The sequence below is a fragment of the Lampetra fluviatilis genome, chromosome 44 (assembly GCF_964198595.1).
Source record: "Lampetra fluviatilis chromosome 44, kcLamFluv1.1, whole genome shotgun sequence".
Taxonomy (NCBI): Eukaryota; Metazoa; Chordata; class Hyperoartia; order Petromyzontiformes; family Petromyzontidae; genus Lampetra; species Lampetra fluviatilis.
In genome coordinates, this window is record NC_136318.1 from 2,695,627 (window position 1) to 2,721,899 (window position 26,273).

At 50.5% G+C, this 26,273-nt stretch overlaps 1 protein-coding gene across 4 annotated transcripts in view; it reads right to left on the reverse strand.

The window, feature by feature from the left end:
* Positions 1-26,273, reverse strand: part of ST7 (suppression of tumorigenicity 7) — a 94,928-nt gene that overhangs the window by 20,598 nt on the left and 48,057 nt on the right. For all 4 annotated transcript variants that reach the window (XM_078876465.1, XM_078876467.1, XM_078876468.1 and 1 more), the window contains 5 exons: positions 11,195-11,349; positions 10,155-10,252; positions 6,767-6,881; positions 6,028-6,100; positions 5,273-5,375 (listed from right to left, as the gene is read on the reverse strand). In XM_078876465.1, the coding sequence (XP_078732591.1) occupies positions 5,273-5,375; positions 6,028-6,100; positions 6,767-6,881; positions 10,155-10,252; positions 11,195-11,349 (544 nt within the window). The remainder of the gene's footprint in view (positions 1-5,272; positions 5,376-6,027; positions 6,101-6,766; positions 6,882-10,154; positions 10,253-11,194; positions 11,350-26,273) is intronic.

The window sequence follows — 26,273 nt, forward strand, 5'->3', positions numbered from 1 at the left end:
TTGTTCTGATCCACGTGTTCCTGTCTCTTTACCTCCCGATACAATTCCAGACATGCATCTCTACACGCTTCTGCACGCACTTTTAGCTTTTGTAAAATTTAAATTTATTACTGGTAGGAACCTCCTGGTTACACCAGCCCACAGGGGATTATTGTGTCCGTCGTGCAGGGAGGGGCTGGGTGGGGAGGGAGGGGCTGGGTGGGGAGGGGAGGGTGGGGAGGGGCTGGGTGGGGCTGGGTGGGGAGGGTGGGGAGGGGCTGGGTGGGGAGGATGGGAGGGGCTGGGTGGGCAGGGTGGGATGGGTGGGGCTGGGTGGGGAGGGGCTGGTCACCCCGTGGTGCCCTTATAAAACTCAACGTTTAACCTACTCACGCCGGCTTGTGCCCGCCCTCACAGTCGGGCATATTTGCGGAATACACCACGCCGCCATTGACCCTGGCCATTGACCGAGCAACCCAACGTTCCTACCAGCTCCCTCCGCAGGAATGTGTTTAAAAACTCTGCATTAAAACACATTGGTAAGGTAATATTTGAGTTCAGAATTCCAAAAAGGTACTCCGACACGCTCTGATCCACACTCTCCCTGTTTGATAATATTGATCCAGGTCCACCTTGAGCACCTGCCCTCGGCACACGCGGCCGCCGTGCGTTGTGTCCAGTCTACCCGATCAAATGCCACCGCCAGGGATGGAGCAGAGCATGAAGAATGAAACTAGCCACTAAACTCACGAACTTACGAGGACAATGACGTGTCGGAAAGTGTTACCGAATCCGTGCGTGTGCAAGGTTTTTCTTCCCCCCTGTTGATTATTTATCGCAGCTCGGCAACTGCGAGCTGTTTATGTCGGCGTGCACGGACGGCAAGGCTGTAGCAAATCACGCTTCGCTCAATTCGCGACTAGGCCCGTCAGCAGTCCCACCCCTCGCTCTCAGCTCTCCAGCGCCGGTCACGCTGCATACACCACTATTGATCTATCGCCCCTTCCAGTTTACTTAGAGAACTTCAAAATCCCCGCTGTGGCAATATAAATACACACTCAAGCGCACTCTCATACATGAACTGCAACAGCTGCCATTGCTATTAAGTTATTGTGATGTCACCATGACGACTGCGCCAGGCTAGGTGCATTTCGAGAGCACTTCAACTGCTGGAGAAGGCTAGTCGACAGGGATTCATAGAACAGAGGCAGGTATTATGGGTGGCTTCTTCCTTCTCGATTTCTTTCAAACGGCCGATGTAGATGCAGAGCGACGACTACAATTTCACATTCAGGTAGTCGAGCCAGATAACCGTGTCGGAAGCAGCGGAGGAGTGTATCATTGCTGCGATGTCTCCTCCGTTGTTTGCGGATCAATAATAATAATAGTTCAATTTGTAACGCGCGCAAATTTGCAGACGTAGTGGCCGCAACTCAGAGGCGCGGAGCCAAGCTCAGAGTCGCTCGAAAACACGTGGTTGTAGAGGTGAGTTTTAAAGTGTCTCTTGAAGGAGGCGATTAAGGTGATGCTGCAAATGTGCAGAGGGATACCGTTCCAGACTGTTGGGGCTGCCACCGAGAAGCGTCGCATAGACATGACCATCCTGGATCTTGGTATCAAGAGGAGGATCGGGGCATTGCGTCGTTATGCGTTGTGCTGCGGTCCGTTCTGGATGACCACAGTCGCACACTACTGCCGGAGAGTTTTTTACTTTCCATTTTCGCATCAGGTATCCGCGGCTGCCATGGTTCTTGCGGATGCCGTTTAAGGTGGACCATGAGCTTCGTGGAAGATCGCAACCCGGTAATCTTCCGCGTTGGGTCTGTCACAAGGGTCGCTGATCTCGAGCGAGCAGGAGCGACGCACCAGCTGCGCACGCCCCATATCAACTCTCCGTGTTCCATACACCACCACCAGTTGCCTCCGCTGGATTTTTACGAGCGTCGCTCCGCAGTCGCCCGTTGTGGCTCGAGAGGGACCGCCACTAAGGCCACCCAGGGGCATATCGTCATCCGCAAGCCTACGCCAGACGCCCAAGCTGACACCGCTGGTACCAACCAGTCTGCGGCAAGAACAACAGATGACGTTTCCCGGTAACCACAATTTGTCCAATCGCCATTGGTCGATGACCCACCTGTTTATTCGGTCCGCTCTTGTTCAATCGAACACAAGAGTCGTTTTGGCCATGCAATGGCTTGGCAAGCCGGCCTACACGGACCAGCCAAACGCAGTCTCACCTGTCTGAGGGGAGCCACAAGGATTTAGTGAAGAGCTCTCCTGTACTGTACCTTGAAACCGCTTGCACAATCGAAGTATCATGAACACAATACGCAGCATCGACCAAGCCTCAACGTTCCCGAAGCTGGTACGTACGTTCCCCCCATCCTCCTTCAAGGGAGCTCCGAGTTTCACACGCGAAACGAGGGCCATCGCTGCGGCCAAAGAGACCCGGGGAGTGGAACAACAAGCCGGGCAGCTTCCTCGCGGAGCGCGGCGTGAACACACGCACGCTCCCCCCGTGGTGACGAGGACACACGCACGCACACCCACACAAGCGCACGCACACGAACGTTAAGTCGTGAAAGCGACATAAACAGGCTTGACCAGAAATGTTTAGAGAAAGTGCCCTAAAAGAAGACAGCTTTACGGCTTCCCAGCCCCTCTTCATCACAAGTATGGCCCATAAAGCAGCAGAAAGATAAACTAGCCTTGCGGGGGCCTGCATGCAAGGCTACGGTCACGTGCTGCCCATGTCCCAGACCAGGTGGCCCAACGCAACCACGACACTTCCACTGTAACGACGGTGCATTCCTGGTACACCCCCTTGGTATGTAAAAAAAAATTATAATCTACCAAAAAAAATACATCTTACACCGACGCACGCGCGAGATACGACCGAACAAATGACCACCGAAGGAAGATGGTATTCCCATTTGACATAAGAGGCTCGTCTTCGGAATGTTTGACGAGAAAGACTGGGCTCTGAAAAATGCATCACCGTTACGGCATAGCCAACGCAATAAGGGAACTAAGACAAAACTGAGTGGCTGAGAGTAAAACGTGAAAATATGCGCACAAACAAAACAGGAGATAAGTTAACGACAAATATTTATCGTTACAAAAGACGTCCCTTTAAAAGCACCGTGACGTTGTTTTGAAGTGCAAATGCCATCGTACAGAGTGTACCAAAGGCAGCGTGACAAATGGCCAATGAGAAGCTGAGTGAAACACGACTTAGCAGTGACCTGCGATGGAAGTCGGACACTTCTTCCCATTTTAAAATACCTTTACGAAAATCTATATTCAGATCCCATTAGTGGGGGGGAGGGGGGTGGTGGTGGGGGGTACTGCCAGCAAAATCTCCTTTCGCACCGTACGTAGCCGACCGTGCTGATCGAAGGAGCGGGGGAACGACAACAAATAAAACACAAAAAGCACTTCCAAAGAAATGTGTTTTCATACAAGGTCCAATCAAGAACGGCGCGACTCAAAATTTCGTGGGCCAAGCGGAGACACGTGAGTAACGCTTGTTCTCCAATTCACAAGCCGGGAGGGGGGGAAAAAACGTGGAAAGATGTACTGTGTGTTTGACTAGGCCTGGATTTACCCATACCTGTACCAAAACAGGAGGGATTATATCCGTAAACACCATTAATTGCTGGGTAATATTTAGATCTTTCGAAAAAATTTAAAGCTTTGTTGTAAAAGTGACAGAGAACATTTTAAACACATTAACAAACAGTACAAAAAAACTAACTTTCAAGAGCTTACAGAAACAAGGCAATAACATTTTGGTAAAAAAAAAAACAGATAATAAAAACGTTTGGATCGAATATAAGTGTTGTTTTTTTTTGTTATTTGAGGACTTGAGGTCAAGAGGTCATTAATGGATTACCACCACACCTGAGCACTGCTTCTTTTCCCCCACTGCTATCCCCCCCCTCGTCCCCCCCCCACCGTATCCCTGGCCGTCCCCCCCATCATCCTCCTGCCCCCCACCGTCCCCCCCCACCATCCTCCTACCCCTCACCCCCCACCACCGTACCCCTGCCCCCCCCATCATCCGACCCCCCCCCAACCCCCCATCAACCGTCTCTTCTATACGGGATAGAATGTCGCCACGTGACGCGGGGGGGGGGGGGTTCTCTCCGTGTGCGCCGATGTCCTCTCACTCGCGCTTGTTCGTTGCCTGAAGTACATCGTAGTATATGTGTGTGGACAGAGGGTTGTCGGGCTTCGGGGCAACTGTCTGTATCGCCAGCTAACCCATCCTGGCTGCCATTGCATCTTGTCCGCGGCTCCTCAAGGGACCGTGACAGAGGCAATTTGCAATGAACGACGGCGACGCTGTATAACAGTAAAAACATTATTATATTGAACAATTTAAGGAGCAAATAGTGTGCGTTAGTGCACACAAGGCCACAGATGAATAAACACAGAACCATCTCTATGTTTAAAAATTTTTAATTCGGGCTATTATATAATAATTCTATTTTTTTTACATACCTTATTTTTGTTCAAATTGCCATTCAAGAACCCAGGATACTAAGTAGATTTCAGAAAGAGGGTGGAAACCAGCGAGTAACGTCTAACAAAAACTCGGCTCAATACATCCCCCTTTAAAGTACGGGATCGACTGGGGGACTCTGGGGCTCACCGCCCTCTCGCGGTCGTGGCAACGATCGGGAGCAGCGTGTTTCACGTACATTGCTGAGATGCAGTGACATGCAGAACACGTTGTTTCTGCGTATATATATTTTGTCATCCTTGTCGCCCCCCCCCCCCCAAAATCCCTCTCCTAAAATCACAAACCACTAAGCCACGTTGGAACTTTAGAGGATCGCTGACTGAAAGTGGTTCGCCAAATACCTAAATGAAGCTTCAAATCAAGTTTTTTAAAATTTACTTTACCAGGTAAGGCCCACTGAGCTATGTAGCTCTATTTCAGAAGCGACCTGGCCATCACAAATGATAGCTCAACGAAGTGGCTTTATAGCAGCCAAAGACCCGAAACGCTTGATGTTGTATCTAAATGCGGAGAGAGAAAAACCAGAGGACCTGGATAAAAATCCACACGACCACGGGGAGAGAGACACGCACGCTCCAAATATACAGGCGTCAGGGTCGGGATCTCTTGCATACCAGGCGAGGTAACATGAATATAAAGCCCGCCATGCTTAAAGAGAGTTGCTGGTGGCATTTGAATAGTTTGTCAAATGAAAAGCGATAGGAAACAAGGGCCACACCTAGCGCGCAACGGTGCGGTGAAGACCCCGACCAGACATCGGCTCACCTTGGGCACATGGGGGTTGAACTCCACAGCTCTGTGAATCGCCTCCACTGCGTTCATCTCTGCTGTGCTGAGCCCCCGCTTGGAGGCCGTCTCTGGGGAGAATCTGCACGGGAGGAGGGGGGGGCACACGGGGGGGGGGGGGGGCACACGGGGGGGGGGGGGCACACGGGGGGGGGGCAAGCGGGAGGAGTGCCGCACCATTACCGGCCGATCGAATCTTAATTCCTAGACTTCAGTGCACGGGCCGCGAGTCTTAGAAAATGCGTCCAGAAGGGCTGAGCCGTTGTCAGTTCTTTGCCGTTGTGAAAACAGAAAACTTTCCACAAAAAATGTTTTCCATAAAAAACTGATTTCGGAGAGTCAGATGGGACTCTACGAGCGAAACGAAGACGTTTTTAAACCACTCAGGGCTACAGAAACCGGCACGGCGGCTCTGTGTGTGCGAGTTCTACGCTTGGCGTGCGCCAACGCTCCTAGCACTGTCCTTACTACCAGTACTGCCCGCACTCGCAGCACAAGATGGAGGCATTGACGGTTGAGCACACAGTGGCAGGCGAGACACAGAAGCCATCGCAGCCGGCATCACCACCACCACCATCACAGCCAAGATCATCACCCACCACCACTATCACCATCACAGGTGGCATGACCATCACAGGTCGCATCACCACCGCCACCATCACAGCCAGCATAACCACTACCACCACAACAGCCGACACCACAACCACCACCGCCATCACATGCAAACTACTCACTTGTCGCAGACCGCCCTGGCTTTGAGCAGTGCTGCTGTGTAACATATTGTTGCTGACTTTGGCAAACTTATGTCTGCAACAAGAGGACAAAAACACAGACACACACAACAAAATTACAAAAAAATATACAACATTGCACGTGAAAGTAACTATATACACAGCAGCGTTAACGATCTGCATCGCGTATCAGCGTCAAGTCTACTCAAAACACAAACTGAACCCGGGTAGAATCCGCCAGGGAACCAGGCGTCAATGTAAGTCCGAGCGAAGAAGCCTTCAATAGCGAAAGGCGCGACAGAGATCCGTGTGGCAAGAGGCAGAATCGACGAGAGAGGCGTTGGTGGACGCTTGTTCCGGCCTTAACGCAACCACTCCTGAGACAGTGATGGCACGGAGAGCGACCCCCTTACCCGGTGAGCGACCCCCTCACTGCCCTCAGTCGCAGTGCCACACTCACTGCTGCCCTCACTGGCCTCAGTCTCAGGTTGAAGGTGCAGTGGCAGATGAGTGAGCCACACAGTGGCAGAGACACAGGAGTTAACACAGGCGGCATAATCACCATCATCAAAGCCGGTATCACCACCATCATCACAGCTGGCACCACCACCACCACCACCACAGCTAGCATCACCACCATCATCATCACGGCCATCACCACCACCACCACCATCATCACAGCCAGCCTCATCACTACCATCACCATCACAGCCGTCATCATCACCATCACAGCCGGCATTACCGTCATACTTGGCCAGCACGGCTTGCACATCTGCGTAGGCCTGTAGCTCCAGGAGAGCTTCCAGTAAATTTTCATGAATATTTAACACATTTGGTAGAGGGAACTCTTTCATGAGCTGCAAAAAAAGAAGCAAATATGCAATTCGAAACGTGAATTATGAACAACGATCGTTAAAGAACACCTCCCATTTATTTATAAACGTTTTATTTAATTATTGTAATTAATTTTTCGATTTAAAGCTTTCGTGACTGCAGTGATTCATCTTCTTGGTTCTTTCGGTAAAGTCACGTAGAAGGGAAGTAATAAAATAATAAAATAATTCTCACGAGGTTTCGGCCACAACGCAAGCAGCCGTCCTCAGGTGAAACCAGGTCTGTCGAGGCGACAGCCGTCGTGAGAATTATTTTATTATGTTTTATTTGTATTATTTTATTACTTCCCTTCTACGTGACTTTACCGAAAGAACCAAGAAGATATTGTAATTAATGTTTCTTTTTGTCTTTTTGTGCAACACAATTGCCGAACGCAGGCCCGAAAGGGCCCAGAATGTTAAACGGTCAGCAACTTAACATCATAAATAAATGTTGTCTTCTTGACATTGAGCAAGGTTAGTCTACGAGCTTAGGGATGGAAAGAGGATGGGAGAAAATTCCAAAGCGGAGCAGCGCACGAGAAGAAGCAGAAAGTGTTGAGACCTGCGGTGTGGTGAGTGGGTGTGGTGAGTGGGTGTGGTGAGTGGGTGTGGTGAGTGGGTGTGGTGAGTGGGTGTGGTGAGTGGGTTGTTGAGAGCGGTAGCCTAGCAGTTAGCGCGCTGCGCTATGAACCCGGCCACCTGGGTTCGATTCCTGCTCACGGTCGACACCAGTGACGATTATCTGAACCGGTCCTGGGCCTCCCCTAGGTCGACTCAGCCTCAAATGAGTACCTTGGTGCGGTGTGTAAACATCGCCACTAGAGAGACAAAGGTGGCCAGACGTGGTGCTGGCCACCCACCCGTGTGCTGTGCCGGCCTTCATCGGTGCTACTCGCTATGACCACTTGCCCCAACAGTCTGTTAAGGCTAAAGGAGGGGATTTTTATCGTTGTCTTGTGTGTTGCTGAGACCTGCAGTGTTGTTAGTGAGTGGGTGGGTGAATTGTTGTGAGCTGCAGTGTGGTGGCTGAACGCGCTGTGGATGAGACGGAGCGATCAGTCTGGTCGCGGGTGTACGGGTGTGTGGGTGTGCGGGTGTACGGGTGTGTGGGTGTGCGGGTGTACGATTGTGGGTGAGCGCAGATGTGCACACGCACTCAGAAATAAATAAGTGTGTGTACGCATTAACTGCTTGCCGTCAATGTAATGTAATACAGGCGGCCCTCGAACCGAAGTCAGGTTACCCTCCTAGAAAAAGTGCCGTACGTTGGAACGACGCTAAAAAACAATGATATAATAGGGCGTTACGTTCCCGATACAAACTGCATATTTAATCAACTACCAATCACGCAATGAGGTCATGAGCGTCACCCCACACTGCACCACCCTGCCCTCCCAGGTTCAACGTAAACGATGCAACGTCTGCGCCGACGTTCCGTACGTGCGCGCTGGGCATATACAGGGCGTCCGCGAAGGTACAGCCCACTACAGGAGGCAGGCATTATAATGAGAGAGGGGTCGGTAAAACTGTAAAACTGGAAATGAACAAAGACAAAGATCCCCCGTACAGACTGTTGGGGCAAGTGCTGTTCGCGAGCGCCAAACAAGCAAAGGCAACAGATAAGGCGATACACGGGGGATCTTTTTTTAAATCCTTTATATTAAGTTCACTTGCTTGCTTGCTTGCGCGCTTACGACCGTGCAAATCTTTCGGTCGTTTTTTTAACCCACTTCCCATGATCCAATCGAGCTGACATTTTGCACACAGACTCGTTGTGCGTGACAATTTATTTTCGTGAAAAAAAATTCCCAAATTTTCCACTTTTTAGGAAAAAAAAAATTTCATATTTTATTTAAAATACCAATGTGATAAAAATGAAACTCTTACTCAAGAAAAACAAAAATGAATAATAAAATAAAACCGATGCCACGCATATAAAGGATTTATAGTGAAAAACTTTGTTTTTACGGGTAAATTTTTTCTTTGTTTGTTAGGCGCTCGTTTGTGGGGAGGTGGTAGCGTAGCGGTGAGCGCTACGAACCTGGTGACCCGAGTTCGATTCCCGCTCACGGCTCACGCAGGCGTGAGCGCTCGGACAGTTGTGTGTTCGCGTGAGTCTGGTTCCTCTCAGCCCGCAGTCGTGCGGCCCTGCCGGCAGCGTGAGCGGCGGACGTCGACGTTTGACGCGATCGCACGTGTGCTCGCCAGACATGTCGCGAGCGTGCGGTCGTTTCAAATGCCTCTCGTTACGTGCTCTTGAAAATCACTCAAGCTTCTCATTTTTTGGCAAACTTTTCCGCCACATAAACCACAACATTCACCCAACGCCGTTCCAAACTGCTGTCGAATTATAATTCTTTAATAATAATGGATGAGATCTTCATGGATACCCTGTGTATATATATACAGTGTGTGAATACAAAAACAAATATCGTCTTCCTGGGCCCGTTCACTGACACAAGGCGATGCACCCCTTTCGTCGCATTGTGCTCCGAATGGTTCTTCTTTCTCGGATGATACGACACCGATAGCAGGAATGGAAGTGAATTGGGACCAAAAAGAAATAACTTATTAAAGGGTTTCTGATGGTAAAATATTATTTAAATGTAGATTCAGCACACCTTAAAGCCTCCATATATATCCCATTGAAGACCTAGGGCTGCCCAAAGCAAAACAAATTGTATTTCTAAGAATAGTCTGGGCTATAACCATTTGAAACCTAAGCTCTCTGGCCGATTTTCAACAAGAAAATTAAACGCATGCCAAGAACGAAGGAGAGAGATGCATGTTGGGAATTCAGGAGAGCGAGAGAGAGAGACAGAAAAAGGAGCGCATGGATCAAGGAAGTAACGCAAATGATAAACATTTAATAATCCAGGAGAGGACGCTTGGTAGCAGGACAAAAATAAAACATGCTTAAAAATCACGAGCAATGCACACAGAGGTTAAGAACCGGAGCGCCGTGCCGGCAGGCAGACCGACTGGCCGATGCATGAGAGACAATGGAGAAGTTCCGGAGGCAGACCGACTGGCTGAGGGAGACTGAATGTGGCATCGCAGGACTGCCATCGACGGCATCGACGTGACGAGGCCTTCACCCGGCATCAGCGCGCGCTGAAGGCCTCGCAAAAGCACGCCGCGCGCGCACCATGTGTGTGTGTGTGCACGTGGCGTCGAACTTCTTCCTTCGACGCGGGGTTCGAGCGACGCGGCGATGAGCATCCGCGCGCGGAGGGAGAGGCCCGCGTCACTTACGTCTCTCATCATTTTGACGGCCTCCCTCGTGCGGCCCAGCTTGCGAGCGCACATGGCGAGCCGCCGCTTAATGTACACCAGTACGTTGGTGTCCCGTCCTGCCACGGCACGCGCGCGCACAGGGAATCATCGTCAGCGCCTATCGCCCGCTTCACCACATTTATTCTTAATATTCTAATAAAGGTGCGTTTATAGAGTGCCTTTCCACAAAGTTGCTCACGGTGCTGTACATCACGATGAATACCAAAACCTGTCCGCCAACGGGAGGGAAGACAAAGACGTTTAGAAGCGAATTAAGAGAACCGTCAGCGAGAGAGAATCAATGCGTCTTGAGGTGGGGTTCAAACCACGCGGCCCTCGTCTCAGAACCGCAAACAACGCTGGGCAGGGCGCTGCACAGCCGGGGAGCAGCACAACCGTGCGGGGTTCTGGCAGCAGTGCTCCGACTTTGTAACGAGCGTAAACCACCACACTCGCCGTGCGCTCCACGCTCAGTGCGGAGTGCTGTGCGGAGCACCCTACACCACGCACTCTGTGCGGTTCACCCTATACCACACCCTCTGTGGGGTTCACCTTATACCACGCCCTCTGTGGGGTTCACCCTATACCACGCCCTCTGTGCGGTGCACCCTATACCACGCCCTCTGTGCGGTGCACCCTATACCACGCCCTCTGTGGGGTTCACCCTATACCACGCCCTCTGTGGCGTTCACCCTATACCACGCCCTCTGTGCCACGCGCTCTGTGCGGTGCACCCTATACCACGCCCTCTGTGCGGTGCACCCTATACCACGCCCTCTGTGGGGTGCGCTCTGTGCCACGTGCTCTGTGGGGTTCACCCTATATCACGCCCTCTGTGGGGTTCACCCTATATCACGCCCTCTGTGGGGTTCACCCTATATCACGCCCTCTGTGGGGTTCACCCTATACCACGCCCTCTGTGCGGTGCACCCAATACCACGCCCTCTGTGCGGTCGCTCTGTGCCACGTGCTCTGTGCCACGGTCTCCGTGCGGTGCGCTGTGTGCGGCGTGCGCTCACTGTGCTGCGCTTCGTGCTGCGTGCTGTGGTGCTGGAGTTGCTGGCTGCGCCTGTAGCACGATTCTCCGGCCTTGAGCGCCAGCTTGAAGAGCCGCTCCGCCTCGACGATGGTCGTGGCTTCTTCCTCCGCCAACAGGATGTAGGCGGAGGCGCACCTGGCGATCGCAGCACAGACACACGCCATCGACTCCAGCACGATGACCTCCAACCAGGCATCGCTGGTACACATTTGACAGCCCATCATACGGTGGCGAGATGTCAACTACCTCGCCCGGTATGCAGGAGGTCGTGGGTTCGATCCCGACCCTGACGCCTGCTGTTGTATATTTGGAGTTTGCGTGTCTCTCTCCTCGTGGTCGCGTGGAATTTTGATTTGACATTTAGAATCAACATCACGTGTTTAGAGCCGTCCCCTTCCATGCCCTCTGTCCCAGCAACCAGCGCAACCCGGGCAACTTTCGGTCAACCTCTGCCTCGAAAAGTTTGGAACTTCTCGTCTCCGGCCATTCAGTCCCAGCTTCTTTAATTATATGAAAGTCCAGGATTTAGACTTCCTTTCCCTCTGCTCTAATGAACGGACCTCAACTCTGCCCTGCTCGAGAAACTTTTCTCCAAACTACAAAAAAAAAACCTCCCTTACTCCCTCTTGCCCGACCAACGTGTTCCAGTTTCTCCCACTCTTCTACGGCGTCCGGAGAAAAATGTTCCCGATTTAGAAAACGGCGAGAAAGAGAGTTCCAAACGGTGACGTTGTTGGAATGTATTCACTTTTAAACCGATCGACATTGTCAACTCCACCATTGGAACCTCATTTGCCAGTAAAAAATATGATAATTGGTTAGAGCGCCTTTTGGCGTCATCTGATCCAACCCATGTGAGACTAGGCTCTAAGGAAAGCTGACTCGGGTGTGGACCAATCAACTTCAAGGACAGTGCATACATTATCAGAGTTATGACTTTTGTTTGCATTATGACTGCAGGTATTGTGGTCTATGCAAACATGACTCCTTGTAAAAAAGGTGTCAGTTGTGTTGCCAGATGGAAGGGTAAAAAAACAATTATCATTGTCAACTCCGTTCGGCTTCTCCGAGGACCTCCAGAAACCCGCGAGAAGGATGACGAGCCCACCACCAACGCACGAGGTGACGGCCGCAGGGCTCGCGGTGTTTAATGGCAACAAAACAAGGCGCAAGCGAATCGGATACAGACGGCGCAAAGGCATCGCGAGGAGGCGCCAGCAAACGTAAGCGCAGGTGCAAGTAAGCGCCATTTTTTGTCGTCTTATAAACGGTGACATGACGCGCACGCTGGTCGAAAGAGATGGCGCAAACGCGTGGGAGCAACGGGCGCCAGAAGAGAGTGGGGTGCAGGTGCAAGTAAGCCTCCGCGTTTTTGGTATAATAAAGAGGTGGGAAGGGGGCGCGCGCAAGCCGATCTACATCCATTCCTCATCGGCAGCCAAGCAAGGCGCACATTTGTTCTGGGAGCAGAGGCATCGCAAAAGTCAAAACTACCCCGAGCAAGGTCAGATACAAAAACCAACCGCGCACAACACACACAACAATGCTTAAAGTACAAACACATTTGAACCGTGTTAAAACGCGCCACGGATGATCTCTTTTTTCTCCGCGTTACAGAATAAACATTATTCGAATTTTTTCCCCCAATTTTTTTTTTGGTGGAAACTTCCAGAAATGCAACATTTGCGACGCTTTGTACTTTTTGACAGCAAGGACAATTTCATGGAACTTGACAGAGCCGCCGGAGAACCCGGGGCAATGACAGCGCCCGGATTAAGGTTCTTGTAGGCCCTAAGCACTTCTGTTTCGTTAGGCCTTTAGTGATAACTTTCTACAATTGGGACTGCTGCCCCATGTCACTACCGCGGTCGCTGTCACTCCGCTTGTTCCACGCGGTACTTCGTCCAGCCGCTGGACAGATGTCGTCCATCTACACACAACCATTTGAAGATGTTGCTGCTAATTTTTAAATGAAAAAAAATCTCGAAAAGTTAATCTCTGGTTGTTAATTTCTCGCATCTTATGAACAAATTTTTTTTTTATTTGGAAATACATTGTGCCTATCCTTGTTATATATATATAAAATACATTTACTTATCATACAAAAAACAAGGTCAACATTTTTTTTTCCTCGCCTGCAAGTGTTGCGATGGACGGCGCTCTGGGTGGAACAACGCAATAAACGGGGCCCTGGGTGGCACCGCCAGATCTGTTTTCAACACCCAACGCCGAGAAAGAACGCTCAGAGAAGACGATTCGTGTATTCGATGTTGAAGATTGTTGAATTTAGATAATTTGGCTGCATTGACAGGCCGACACTTTTTTGTTGAAATATCGTTTGTGGCCAGGTCACTTTTCGAAATAGAGCTATGTAGGCTCAGTGGGCCTTACGTGATGTAAAAAAAAAGCTTAGTTTAGTTTGATGTTTTTATTTGGCCAGTGATTGCGAGTGAAATTTTTGACCGGTCCTCTAACCTCACCCCACCACCCCCCCTTCCTGCCTCTTGACCAACCCTCACTGACAAGCGTGGTGAATTGTGGCCTAACCCAAATATCTGTAATCAACAATGAATACTTGATTGATAAAAAAAATCCACAGGTTAACTTACTTAAATGTAGCAACTTAACTGGAGTAAAATATTACTGTGTCTGTTCGGCAGAGGCTGACATGAAATTGCCACCATTGGCTCGGGACCACTAACATGGGCGACCACTGTACCGCGTGAGGGAAATGCTTATTATTATAATAACTATTTACAAGTGCCTTTTAAAATTAATATTTAAATGTTGTATTTTCAATTTCCAAGCACTGTATGTTTTGGGCGCCACGGTGGCAAGATGTTAACTACCTCGCCTGTTATGCAGGAGGTTGTGGAATCGATCCCAACCCTGACGCCTGCTGCATATTTTTGAGTTTTCACGTCTCTCTCTCCCCGTGGTTTCGTGGATTTTTTCTCCGGGTCCTCCGGTCATCCCTTCCACATTTAGAAACGTGCGTTTAAGAGTAGTTGGCTGCAAGACATTTCCACATCCCCTAAACTTTCAACAATCTGAGTTCATCTTCTTGGTTCTTTCGGTAAAGTTACGAAAGAACCAAGAATTCCTCTTGATATGCAAATTATTTTGTCAAGGCGCCCTTCACCCCTCCATCCCAGCTTAAATAGTCGCTCCAAGTCTGGAGTGTGTCATTCAGACTATCTCTCGACAGACCTGTTCTTCACCTAAGGACGGCTGCTTGCGTTGTGGCCGAAACGTCGTGAGAATTATTTTATTATGTTACATTTTTATTATTTTATTATTTCCATTCTACGTGACTTTACCGAAAGAACCAAGAAGATGAATCCCTGTAGTCACGAAAGCTTTAAATAGAAATCTGAGTTCAACCACCCCGATGAAGCTAGGAAAGCTGAATGGAGTCCAAAACAACTCACAAACACCACCTTGTGAAAGAACCAACGCAGAAGATCCCTGGGGGTTTGATCTTCCACAAAGCTCATGGTCCATCCTAAACCGCATCCACTGCACAAACCATGGCGGACGCAGACACCTGATGCACAAATGAATTAAAAACTCTCCGGCGTGCGACTGTGGTCATCCAGAACAGACCGTACAACGTATAACGCCGCAATGCCCGATCCACAAATACGAAGGAGACATCATTGCAATACACTAGGCCGCTGCTCTTGACGCAGTTATCTGGCTTGACCCCCTGAGCGTGACATTGTAGTCATTGCTCTGCATCTACATCAGCCGCACGAAAGAAGATTTCCACGCGATAAGCCACTACGTTGAGCCATCATTTGTGGCCAGGTCACTTCTGAAAAATAGCTATCTCGCCGAGTGAGCCTTAACCGGTAAAATAAAAATGATTTACCGGTTAATGTTTACGTGGGTACTGAAGTGTTGCCGGTTCTATAATGGTTTACATTGGCTCAAACAAAAGAAAAATGCAGAGATGAGCCGAGTGTAAATTCTGTTTCTCACTGTATATATATAGCCATTTCCGAATGTGACAAAACTTCCTCAATGTTTTCCCAACGCGGACACAAAATAAGGTAGCCAGCGGAGGCGATGTCTCTACATGGCGTCGGCAAGGTACTCATCTCCGCAGCATCACCCGGGAACATCATGAACGCTGCAAAGCATGTGCTGTCTGTCAGCAAACAGTATACCCCACCTGTCATCTCCAGCATGCCCCATGAGCAAGAAAATCATAACACACACTCATCTGCCTCCAGAGCAACAAGCACTCAAAAGTGGCTCTCTGTCCCGTCCCGCGAAGGAGGCCGCAAAAACGTTGTCAAAATACTGCCCCCCCCCGCCCCTCCCTCCCCCCCCCCGCGTCGGAAATGTGCGCACGGCACGGCACGCCACGCCAAATGGATCCAACGTGCGCGCTACCGCGCCGTGACGTGGCACAAACGGCTAATAATGTTCATTCCTGTTCCGGGCGACTTCACAACACAGACATTCCCGTGAGAATAGGCGTGCTACATTTATGAAACGCTCACCGGCTCCCAACCCAACGCCAATCCCTACCGCCCCCCCCGCCCCCCAAATCAGTCAACAAAGAGGTACCGGTGTGGTCAGGCCACGGCTCCAGGGGCCGGCTGCCACAGCTCACTGGCACCGCCACGGCGAGAGGCCTTGACGACCTCGTGCCGGCGCAACGACCGGCTCTCTCCACCGTGGAAAGACGGACAGCACGCACCCCACCACCACGCCACACACAACCACCCCACCACACACAACCACCACCACCCCACCACACACAACCACCACCACCAACCCACCACACACAACTACCTCATGCACCCCACCACCTCACACACCCCACCACGCACAACCACCACCCCACCACACACAACCACCACCACCACCAACCCACCACACACAACTACCTCATGCACCCCACCACCACCCCACTACGCATGCACCCCATCGCCACGCAACCCGCCACCACGCCACGCACCCCACCACCAAGCCACGCACCCCACCACCACCCCACTCACCCCCACCACCACACCACCACTATGCCATGCACCACATCGCCACGCACCCCACACACGCCACTTGCTCTTCATCTCGCCCTACCCCAACCGCCACCACCCCCCCCCGCCCTCCCTCCTTTTCTCATCTTCACTCTTTTTAAATACTTTTTGTGTTCAGTTTGTGATCCTTCCCTCCCGCCTCACCTCCGATTAGCGACGGTTGGTTGGCTACGTACGGTGCGAAATAAGTTCAACGTGCGTACGAAAGTGACGGCGGCATTTTAAATTTGTCATTGCCAACCCACGCACTGCATCTCGCCCGGCCGCCCGCGCGTAATGAATAACCGGGGCTCGAAATCCCGGAGATGACCACTCGAAGCCTGCGTCACATGTAGTAGGGGGGGGGGGGGGGGATCCCCGCAGGGGGAAAAAAATTAAGGGCTGATTAAAACCGTTCAATAGTCGGGAGTAAAACTGGAACCATTTCCAAAATGTTGGAGAGATTTTATTGAACACATTCTACAATAACACTGCCCTTTCCTTTCCAGGCCACACACTGCTGTTATTGACAAGTGTGTTGAGGTGTTGCTATTTGTGCTTGAGCACCGATGCCAACACAGCAGCAGCATCACCAAATAGCTTAGCTACATCTACAGCGCTCAGGAAGGGCTCTTGGTAAATGGAGCGCTACACGAAACAGCGTGATAGGTCACTACATTATGGTTCCAATGGAGATGCGTTACCGACAACGCTATAGGAAACAGCACTATAGGAGGTCACTATAACATGGTTCCAATGGAGATGCGCCCTCTTCGTAACTCCGTGGCAACCATGCATCGGACCCTCCGCCCGAACACTCAAGGTGTTGCCGATTAAACGTGCCAAGGATACGTGCCGCCCTTGGTCGCTCCGTCACACGTACGAGCCGCTGAGCAATTCATTACAGAGCATTGCGGTTAGAGGAAACGTCATCGGGAACGATGGGGTCGACGATTCGATGTTTCTCGTTCAACCGGCGCAGGGCACGGCCAAATTTAAACGCAGAATACGGTGGAATATGCTCAGCAATTAAAAATAAACTATCGATGAAGCCAACTTATTGCCAAGTATCAAGCACCACATCGTCTCTGTACGATTGCATGGATCCAGCCAATGGAAGTAGGAAAACCATAGCAATGGTTAACATGCCAAACGAGCTTAAAATACAGCCAAGCAATGCGCCAACTTAGTTATTGGCTTTTAAAAAAATCTATAAATTTGTGTTTAACAATCACCGTCACGACGTGGATGATGAAGTTGAACGAGCAGCAGGATGATTTTGTGCATGCAAAAGCCATCCCGTCAAATTAAGGCAAAAATAAATAATAATTCTGACCCACAACTTGTATTAACCTTCAACGCTTTGGCGGGGATAGAATGTGCCTGTGGACTACGCGCAACCGTGCAAGCTGTAATGGCAACCGCATGTCGAACGCCCTATGAATAAAGCCATCCCCTGTTTCAATGTTCCCACGGGGAGAAGGAGGTAACTGTTTGCCTTTCCGACATCGACTCCGCCGCTGCTTACGTGACTCCGTCCACCGAAAGCGCGTCAACGATCGCGGTCCCACAACAATTACCCGCGCAGCCTCGTGACAGCACGCGGCTTGTAAAGAGCTGCTCAGCTCAGTGGAGCTCGGCGGTTGAAGTCCGGTGATACGACGTGAAAAAACAACATCGCACACTGTTTTTTTTTAAATGTGTCAGGCTTTCACGAAACAATATTACGATTCGTAATCGGGGATTTGTTTTGTTATTTGGTTAGGTCGTGGAAGAAAAAAAGTGTCGGAATGCCCTCCTCCGACCCGACACGGCCACTGAAATAAAATTGTCACACGTGAAACAAACGTGGCCAAGAGTACGACCGCTTCAGCAGCACTCGGGGTTGTTCGTGTTGTTGTTGGACAGCGATCTCACAAACGCTTAAAATGGGTAATGATGTTTCGCTGGAGGTTACATCCAGAATCCTCCGGTTGTTAATAACAGGAGCTTCAGATCTCGAGATCGTACCGACCCAGTTAAAACACAGGGTGCTGCTGAAGCACTAACAAATCTGGCCACGCTTGATTCACGCGAGGTGCTTATTAATCGGCCGTGTCGGGTTGGAGGAGGCTTAACGACGCACGATTTTTTTTTTACACGACCTAACCCAATTAAAAATCCAACAATTGCACAAACTCCTCTCCGTGACTTGTGCCGTGATACCCACACAAGTCTTGTGCTGTACACATCAATAACGCTGTGACCTTAAAATAAAATATAAATAACAGTTAGATGTTTCGGGCAATGGCCCTTCTGTGGCATTCAGGAAGAAGCGATACACGATGAGATAATAAAAACGCTTGTGAATACATTTCTACATTTTTGTTTGTTTAATCCAACGGAACTCATTCTGTTGAAGACTTTGGCTATCGCGACCAATACCATCCATATAGGTTTTCTGGGTTAGAGCGTGTAAATTAACATGATCTAATTCATGCGATCTAACCCAAAAAAACCTATATCATGGGAACCCATTCTAGAACGAGCAACAATTCCGAAACCCACTTGAACGCGGCGTGAACAAGCGCAGCCTGCGAATCAAATCCACTCCCTCCTCTGGCCTCTCCAGTCACGTGTGACGGAGAAGGGTCGGCCATTGCCCGCAACGTTGCCCGTTGCACGTTCTCCCCCTTTGAGAGCACGGCGCCGCCGACGGACGCGTGGCGAGCTCCGCGTTTCATATCCGCGGCAGGTCCGCGTCACACGCTTAGCACGCAGCGGACAAGGCGAAGCATCGCGCCGAGGGCTGCCAACGTCGCTCTCCGTACTTGAAGGACGAGAGAAGGCCGATTTTGTAAAGTGAACGCGGCGATGAGAAGGCGGGTCATGTAGTTTGCGCACATACGCCAAGATGTTCTGATATATTCACGGAGCTGCAAAAGAATTCGAACTTACGGTCGAGCATCGATAATTATTCGGCGCGCGATATATCCGGCTTCCGACATAATCCAGCAGGTCTGGGCCGATCCGGCGAAACCGGCAAAATCACTCCAAAGGCTGTAACCTGTCTGGCGATCGGTACCGTGTGGGTGTCAAAAATTATATACAGTACATTATACACTACATACAAAATAAACAATGAAAATACTGCACGTATTTATACATTTTCACGACTAATAACTACGGTAATAAAAACTAAAAATACACAGTGCTATCCGGCGAGAAGTTGCGTTGTATAATTTGGCATTCGCCGGAGCACCAGTCTCAAGGCTGCATCAGTCCGGCGATCGTCAAACACATGTCGTTGAAACAAGAGCGTAGTAGAAGTGCTACGCACATCACCCCTTGCAGAGTCTTCGGGATTGGAGCGGTAAGTACGGTACAGTAAATACCGTAACTTTTATAATATGATGTTTATTGTTGCATATTTGTATGTTTATTTATGACAATTTCACTTCGTAAACACAACACCTAAAAACACGTCTTACAAGATGTGTAAAATATAAGCTATTTATAATAATGTCGTGATTATGCGGCTTTTTTGAAAATCCAGCGCCCCCTTCCCTTCCCCAAAGCCACTGGATTATAATCAATAATCTACTGTATATATAGAAAAGACAAAGGCCCCCTGTATAGCCTTAACAGACTGTAGGGGCAAGTGCCGTTCGCGAGCACCTATGAAGGCCGGCACGGCACACGAGGAAATGGGTTGCCAGCACCACGCCCGACTGCCTTTGTCTCCCTAGTGGCGATGTTTACACACCGCACCAGTGAGGTTGAGTCGACCTAGGGGAGGCCCACGACCGGTTCAGATAATCGTTATAGGTGTTGGCCATGAGCGGGAATCGAACCCAGATTGCTGGGTTCGAATCGCAGCGCGCTAACTGCTCCACTTCCCCTCTTTATATACACACACACACGTATAAAAAATACGAGTTAAATTAGCAGCCACTGTGCTTATTTGCGAGTGGTGCGGTGGTCACGAGTCGTTTGGAGGAATGAGAGACGGTGACAAAGCAACCGGCTTAAGAGGCAGGGCTCCGACGGACAGCGCTACTTAACGCGAGCCCCACAGGCCGACCGGGGTGTCACGCTCAGACGAGTGAGAGCTCGCGCTAATACGGGGCAAATGTCACTCCGATCAAGATGTGCACTGGCTTACGGTTGCCGAATGAGTACGTTGTGAGATGGCACTCATTACACACAAAGCGCTCGCCACAAATGAACCACAATAACTTGCCGATCTTGTCCAGGAGCATAAAAATAGCGAACTCCGGTCGCTCGCAGTGGCTTTTAGCTGGTCGAACAAAGACGGTCACCGCATCATGAGCTTTCAGATGCACTTCTGCGGCCGTCTGGAACGCTCTTCCCTCCGATATTAGGAAGCCACTTGAGCTATGCACTTTTAAATGATCTTAGATTGAAAACTCATTGCTTTAAAACTGCTTTTTCTGTTTAGTTTGTTGTCCTTCCCCCGCACCTCCAAATAGTACGGCTGGCTACGTACGGTGCGAAATAAGTTCAACATACGTACGCACGTGACAGCGGTATTTTCAATTTGTCATTCCCAACCCACGCCCTGCACCGCACCCCCTCGCCCACCCGCACGCCCACCCACCCACACGCCCGCCCCTCCCCCTGTGAAGATGTGAATTGTTTTTACACATACAACAGCATTATGGCAATTATAAAAGAGATGCTGACAATACTTTGGTACACTCGCCTACGCTGTCAAGCGATTTGTAAAGGATAAGTGCGCAGAGTAAGCCAGTAGTCCGTTACGGAGCCTCCTACGCAGCGTACCGCATCGTGTAACGACGAGGAAATGCCACCGAGGTGACCGAACACAAATGCCTCGGGTGTTGTAGAAGTTGGCTTCTGATTATACACAGATTTTGGGCATTAATTTAACAAGTTTTTGCACCAGCTGGCCAGGATTGGGCAAAAGCTAGCTCACGTTTCACCCAGGAAACTGGAGAGCACAGACTAAGTGATTAGTAATCTAACATGAACACTAACAAATTACATATTTAAGAATCACAACTGAAGAGACGAACAACATATACAGACTATAAATAATAATTATTAATTATTAAACTTAAAGTAATGTTTAAATTTTAAATCTTATTTACGTGTCCTCAAACCATCCGGGACACAGTTGGAGTGCCCCAACCAGTTTATTGTTATTAATAGCATCATCATTATTATATTATTCGTATCATTCTTTAATTGAAAACACCGCGAGAGCCACCGACTGAACGTCGCGAGGGAAGTATTTGCGATACAAAAGCAGTGACTTGAACGCCATGGGGCAAGTGGCCTGTATGTCCGCAAGTTCTCCGAGCTGCGGAAAGTCCAATTCATGAGGGGCGGTTTTTCTTGACGACGCTGCTGCCTCGGCAGTGGTGCGCAAAGCACGGCTAAGAAAAAAATAAAATACGATCTCTGCACGGTCGTCAATAACGCTGCGGCCTTCAAAAGGAGGACGATATAATCGTTGACGCTGTGAGGCGACGGGTCCCTCCTTCGTAGGGTTTACGTTTTCCTTTGAAGGCCAAACAGCATTTTTTTTTTGATTTAAAGCTTTCGTGACTGCAGGGATTCATCTTCTCGGTTCTGTCGGTAAAGTCACGTAGAAGGGAAATAATAAAATAATAAAAATAAAACATAATAAAATACAGTGAGAATTGTATTTTATAAAAAAAAACATAATAAAATACAGTGAGAATTGTATTTTATCATGTTTTATTTTTATTATTTTATTATTTCCCTTCTACGTGACTTTACCGAAAGAACCAAGAAAATTAAGTAAAATACAATTCTCACTGTATTTTATTATGTTTTATTTGTATTATTTCCCTTCTACGTGACTACCGAAAGAACCAAGCAAGAAGACCAAACAGCATTGTTGACGAATGTGTTGGGCATTTACATTTTCTTTGGCCGTCAATATTTGGTCGTTTCTGTGTTTACGAGCAGGCGAGTGTACGCACACCGCAGACACCGGCGAACGTCTCGCGAATGCGTGCGCGCGTCAGTAATTGCTACATTGAAGCCCGCGTGGGAACGCCAAAGCGTTAATGGGTTGCCTCTGCCGCAGAAACCTACTCCCCAACAACGCCGCGCGTTACGGCGATCATTTACAAAACACACCAAAGCCTGGAACGCGTACGCCCGTGGGATTCGCAACACCTGGCTGTGCACTCACAGAAGCCGCCCCTCTTAACAAGGCTCGCGCAGCGCTCTGCAGCGGCATGCTCTCCGTGCGTGCCACGGTGCGCTAAATAACGACCTTGGTAACGTGTGTGTGTTTGCACAGGTATGTATGGCAACTGTCAGGGGGAATTCCAGTCAGAGGAGGCCAACGCTGCTCACAGCTGCCAGGGAGCGACGATGGGCACCGCGTCGCTTTACCTCTCTGCTCGGCAGCCTTCTTTTAGTTTAAACACGTCGGCTTTCGCGACCAATGTCATCCATAATAGAGGTTTTGTTGAGTTAGAGCGCGTAAATATAAATGTGTCGTTCAACCCGCCACCACCCGGCACAGCCAATTAGTAATGTTTGTCACGTAGACAGAACTTGGCAATTCGTTACTAGTACAGCACATCGGCGTGTTGTGGATTTGTGTTGTGGAATGTTGAGGATTTGCTCTCCAACAATCACCTGTCAAATAAACAAAACTGGACTCGAATGTAAAACACATGTCCGAGAACGGGTACCTAGAGCCATGAAGATGGGTCTGGATCTCAGTGATGACATAACAGGTGTGGCTACATACATCCCGCCACGGTGGGGAGATGTTAACTCCCTCGCCCGGTACACAGGAGGTCGCTCCATCCCGAGCCCGACGCCTGCTGTATATTTGGAGTTTGCTCGTCTCTCTCCCCGTGGTGGCGTGGATTTTTCTCCGGGGTCCTCCCGGTTTTTCCTCCCACATTCACGATCAAAATGCATTTCGAGCATTTGGCAGCTGTAACATTCCCACGCGATGATAAGCCACCCTCGTCGAGCTCTCATTTGTGACTGCCAGGTTCGCTTCTGAAAAACAGCGACGCAGGCTCAGTCAGGGCCTCACCCGGTAAAATAAGATGGGCAGGAGGATCGGCCTCAGGCCCTCCGAGACGACCCTCTGCATTTCAAGCTCAAAAGAACGTGGGGGGGGGGGGGCTTTCCGATTGACCCAAGTGGTTTAGTCGCGTGCTGCTGTGTTGCGGACACGATCGGAGGTGCGGGCGTTTTCAATTGGCGGCATTTCTCAACGGTTTTGAGCGCGGTTGAACCTTTTGGCTTCACGGGTACCGGGGTCGTAGCAGCGTGGTCTTTGATGCACGTCACAAAAGCCACCGTTTGAAGAGGAGACGAGGAGGAGATTTTGTTTTGGAGAGACGGGTGTCAAAATATGGGCCCAAAAACGATGGGCTATAATGAAGTAGTAACAAAAAAAAAGTGGATCACCTGAGACTGTTGAGTGCACACAAAGGCTGGTGGGAATTTCATGGCGGGGGTTCGGGTATGCAATTTGTCAGTTTCGGAAAGAATGGGTGCGGTATTTTTTTTTTTTACTTAAGAGAAGCGTGGTCACCACATCTACGCCTCGATATAAGGAACGAAACAGGTGGACTTCCCCACGAATCTGGCTGTCGCCTGATGAAGCTAGTTGTAATTACTGGCGAAACGTCGTACTCGGATTGTAAATGTTGTGGCTTGGCTCTCCAACACACCGGTGTGCTGTACTAGTGACGAATTGGCCACGTTCTGTTTACGTGACAACCCTTACTAGTTGGCTGTGTCGGGTGGTGACGGGTTTAACGACACATTTATATATTTACGCGATCTAACCCAAAAAAACCTCCTATCATTATGGAAATTTGATTATGGAAAAATGAGATATCAAGGATTGGGGTGGGTTTGTTGTTGGGTGGTGGAGGAGGGCACAAGTTTTCAAATGCGCAATGGAGTGGATATATAAAGACAAAGATGCCCCCCCCACCCGCATAGCCTTAATCAACTTTTGGGGCAAGTTCGTTAAGCCAGCACCACGCTCGGCCGCCTTTTTCTCCCGAGTGGCGATGGTTAGACACCGTACCCGACACTCATTTGAGGCCGAGCCGACCTAGGAGAGGCTCAGAACCAGTTTGGAAAATCGTCACTGGTGTTGGCCGTGAGCAGGAATGGAACTCGGACGGCCGGGTTCGTAGCGCAGCGCGCTAACCGCTGAGCCAGCGCTCCCACACACCACACACACGCGCACGCACGCACGCACATTCTTTGAGCGTGTACAGGAAAGAAGCGATAGCATCGATGTAATTGCATATTACACAGAGGCTTACGCGGTGCATGTCAAAGCCGGGAAGTATTGGTACTCACCTGGAAAATCCAAACATCACACACACACAAAAAATAAAAGAGGGGGGGGGGTGGTGTGGGGGAGGAATTGCCCTGGGGTGACCTGATGCCTCTTCCCTGCCGGCGAAGCTCCACACTCGCCTCGCCATGGTCGGGGAGACGGGCGGCTCTCCTCCCCGTTACTTCTACGTTTGAGTTGTACTTTTTGAAAATAAATAAATCAAAAGCTCAATCACTTAACTTCCTCAAAAGGGATGTTCAAGCTCTTATGACTGTCGCCCCCCCCCCCACTCCCCCCAACTTGGCCCGCACGCTAAACGTTGCTTTGATGCGGCGAAGACTCAGCGGAGCGCCGGAGTGGGGGTTGTTGGTGTAGGGTACCGGGAGCCACCCCCCCCCTCGCTTTGTACGAGCGCTCGGTGTTTACTCTCGTGGAGACAAAGCGAGCTGCAACGTCGCGCTGTGTGTGTGTGTGCCCCCCCCCCAACCTAGCGCACCGCGCTACGACCACCGGCGACCCGAGTTCGATTCCCGCTCACGGCCATTCACCGGTGACGAATGTCTGAACCGGCCCTGGGCCTCCCCTACGTCGACTCAGCCTCAAATTAGTACTTGGTGCGGCGTGTAAAACGTCGCCGCTCTGGAGGCAAAGGTGGCCGGGCGTGGTGCCGCCCACCAACCCCGTGTACCGCGCCGGCCTTCATCGGTGCTCGCTCACAGCACTTGCCCCAACAGCCTGCTAAAGGCTATACGGGGGATCTTTGTCTTTGTGTGCCCACCCTAGCGGTGAGCACGCTGCGCTACGAACCCGGCGACCCGAGTTCGATTCTCGCTCACAACCGAGAACGGTGGCGAACATCTGAACCAATCCTGGGCCTCCCCTAGGTCGACTTGGCCTCAAACGAGCATCTGGTGCGGTGTGTAAACATCGACCGCTCGGGAGACAAAGGTGGCCGGGCGTGGCGCTGGCCACCCACCTCCTCCCGTGCCGTGCCCACCTTAATTAGGTGCGACACGCGAACAAGCACTTGCCCCCGACAGTCTGTTAAGGCTACACGGGGGACTTCTTTCTTTGTGATACTCGAGCGCCTTCTTCGCCGCCGCGCAGTCGAAGGTCCGACCGAAGCGGGAGAGGCGAGGTCGCCACGCTGGGGGCGCCGCGTCCCACGCGCCGCACCTCTACCATCACCCCGCCGCAGCGGCCTCGGATGACCCGCGGGCTTCCACTGCTGTCCCATGCACCACGCCCCGAGCCTCGTCCTTGTCACGTGGCGGCAGCGACGTCCGTCGCTCGTTGCAGGGGTCCGCGGCTCCAATTTGGCGGCGCGGTGGACGAGATGTTATCTACCTCGCCTGGTATGCAGGAGGTCGTGGGTTCAATCCTAACCCTGACCGTCTGTAATATTTTGACTTTGCGTCTCTCTCTCTCTCCTCGTGGTCGTGTGGATTTTCTCCCCGGGTCCTCCGGTTTTTCCCTCCACATTTAGAAACGTGGCGTGTAGAGTATTTGGCTGCTGTAAATGTCCACGTGATAAGCCGCTTCGTTGGGCTACCATCTGTGACCAGGTCACTTCTGAAAAAGAGCTATACAGCTCAGTGGGCCTTACCTGATAAAATAAAAACAGTTTCGTTTGGAATCCAGCAGGCCGCGCCGTTTCATGCTGCGGGTGGATTAACCCTGAAAATACTGTGTGCCGTCAA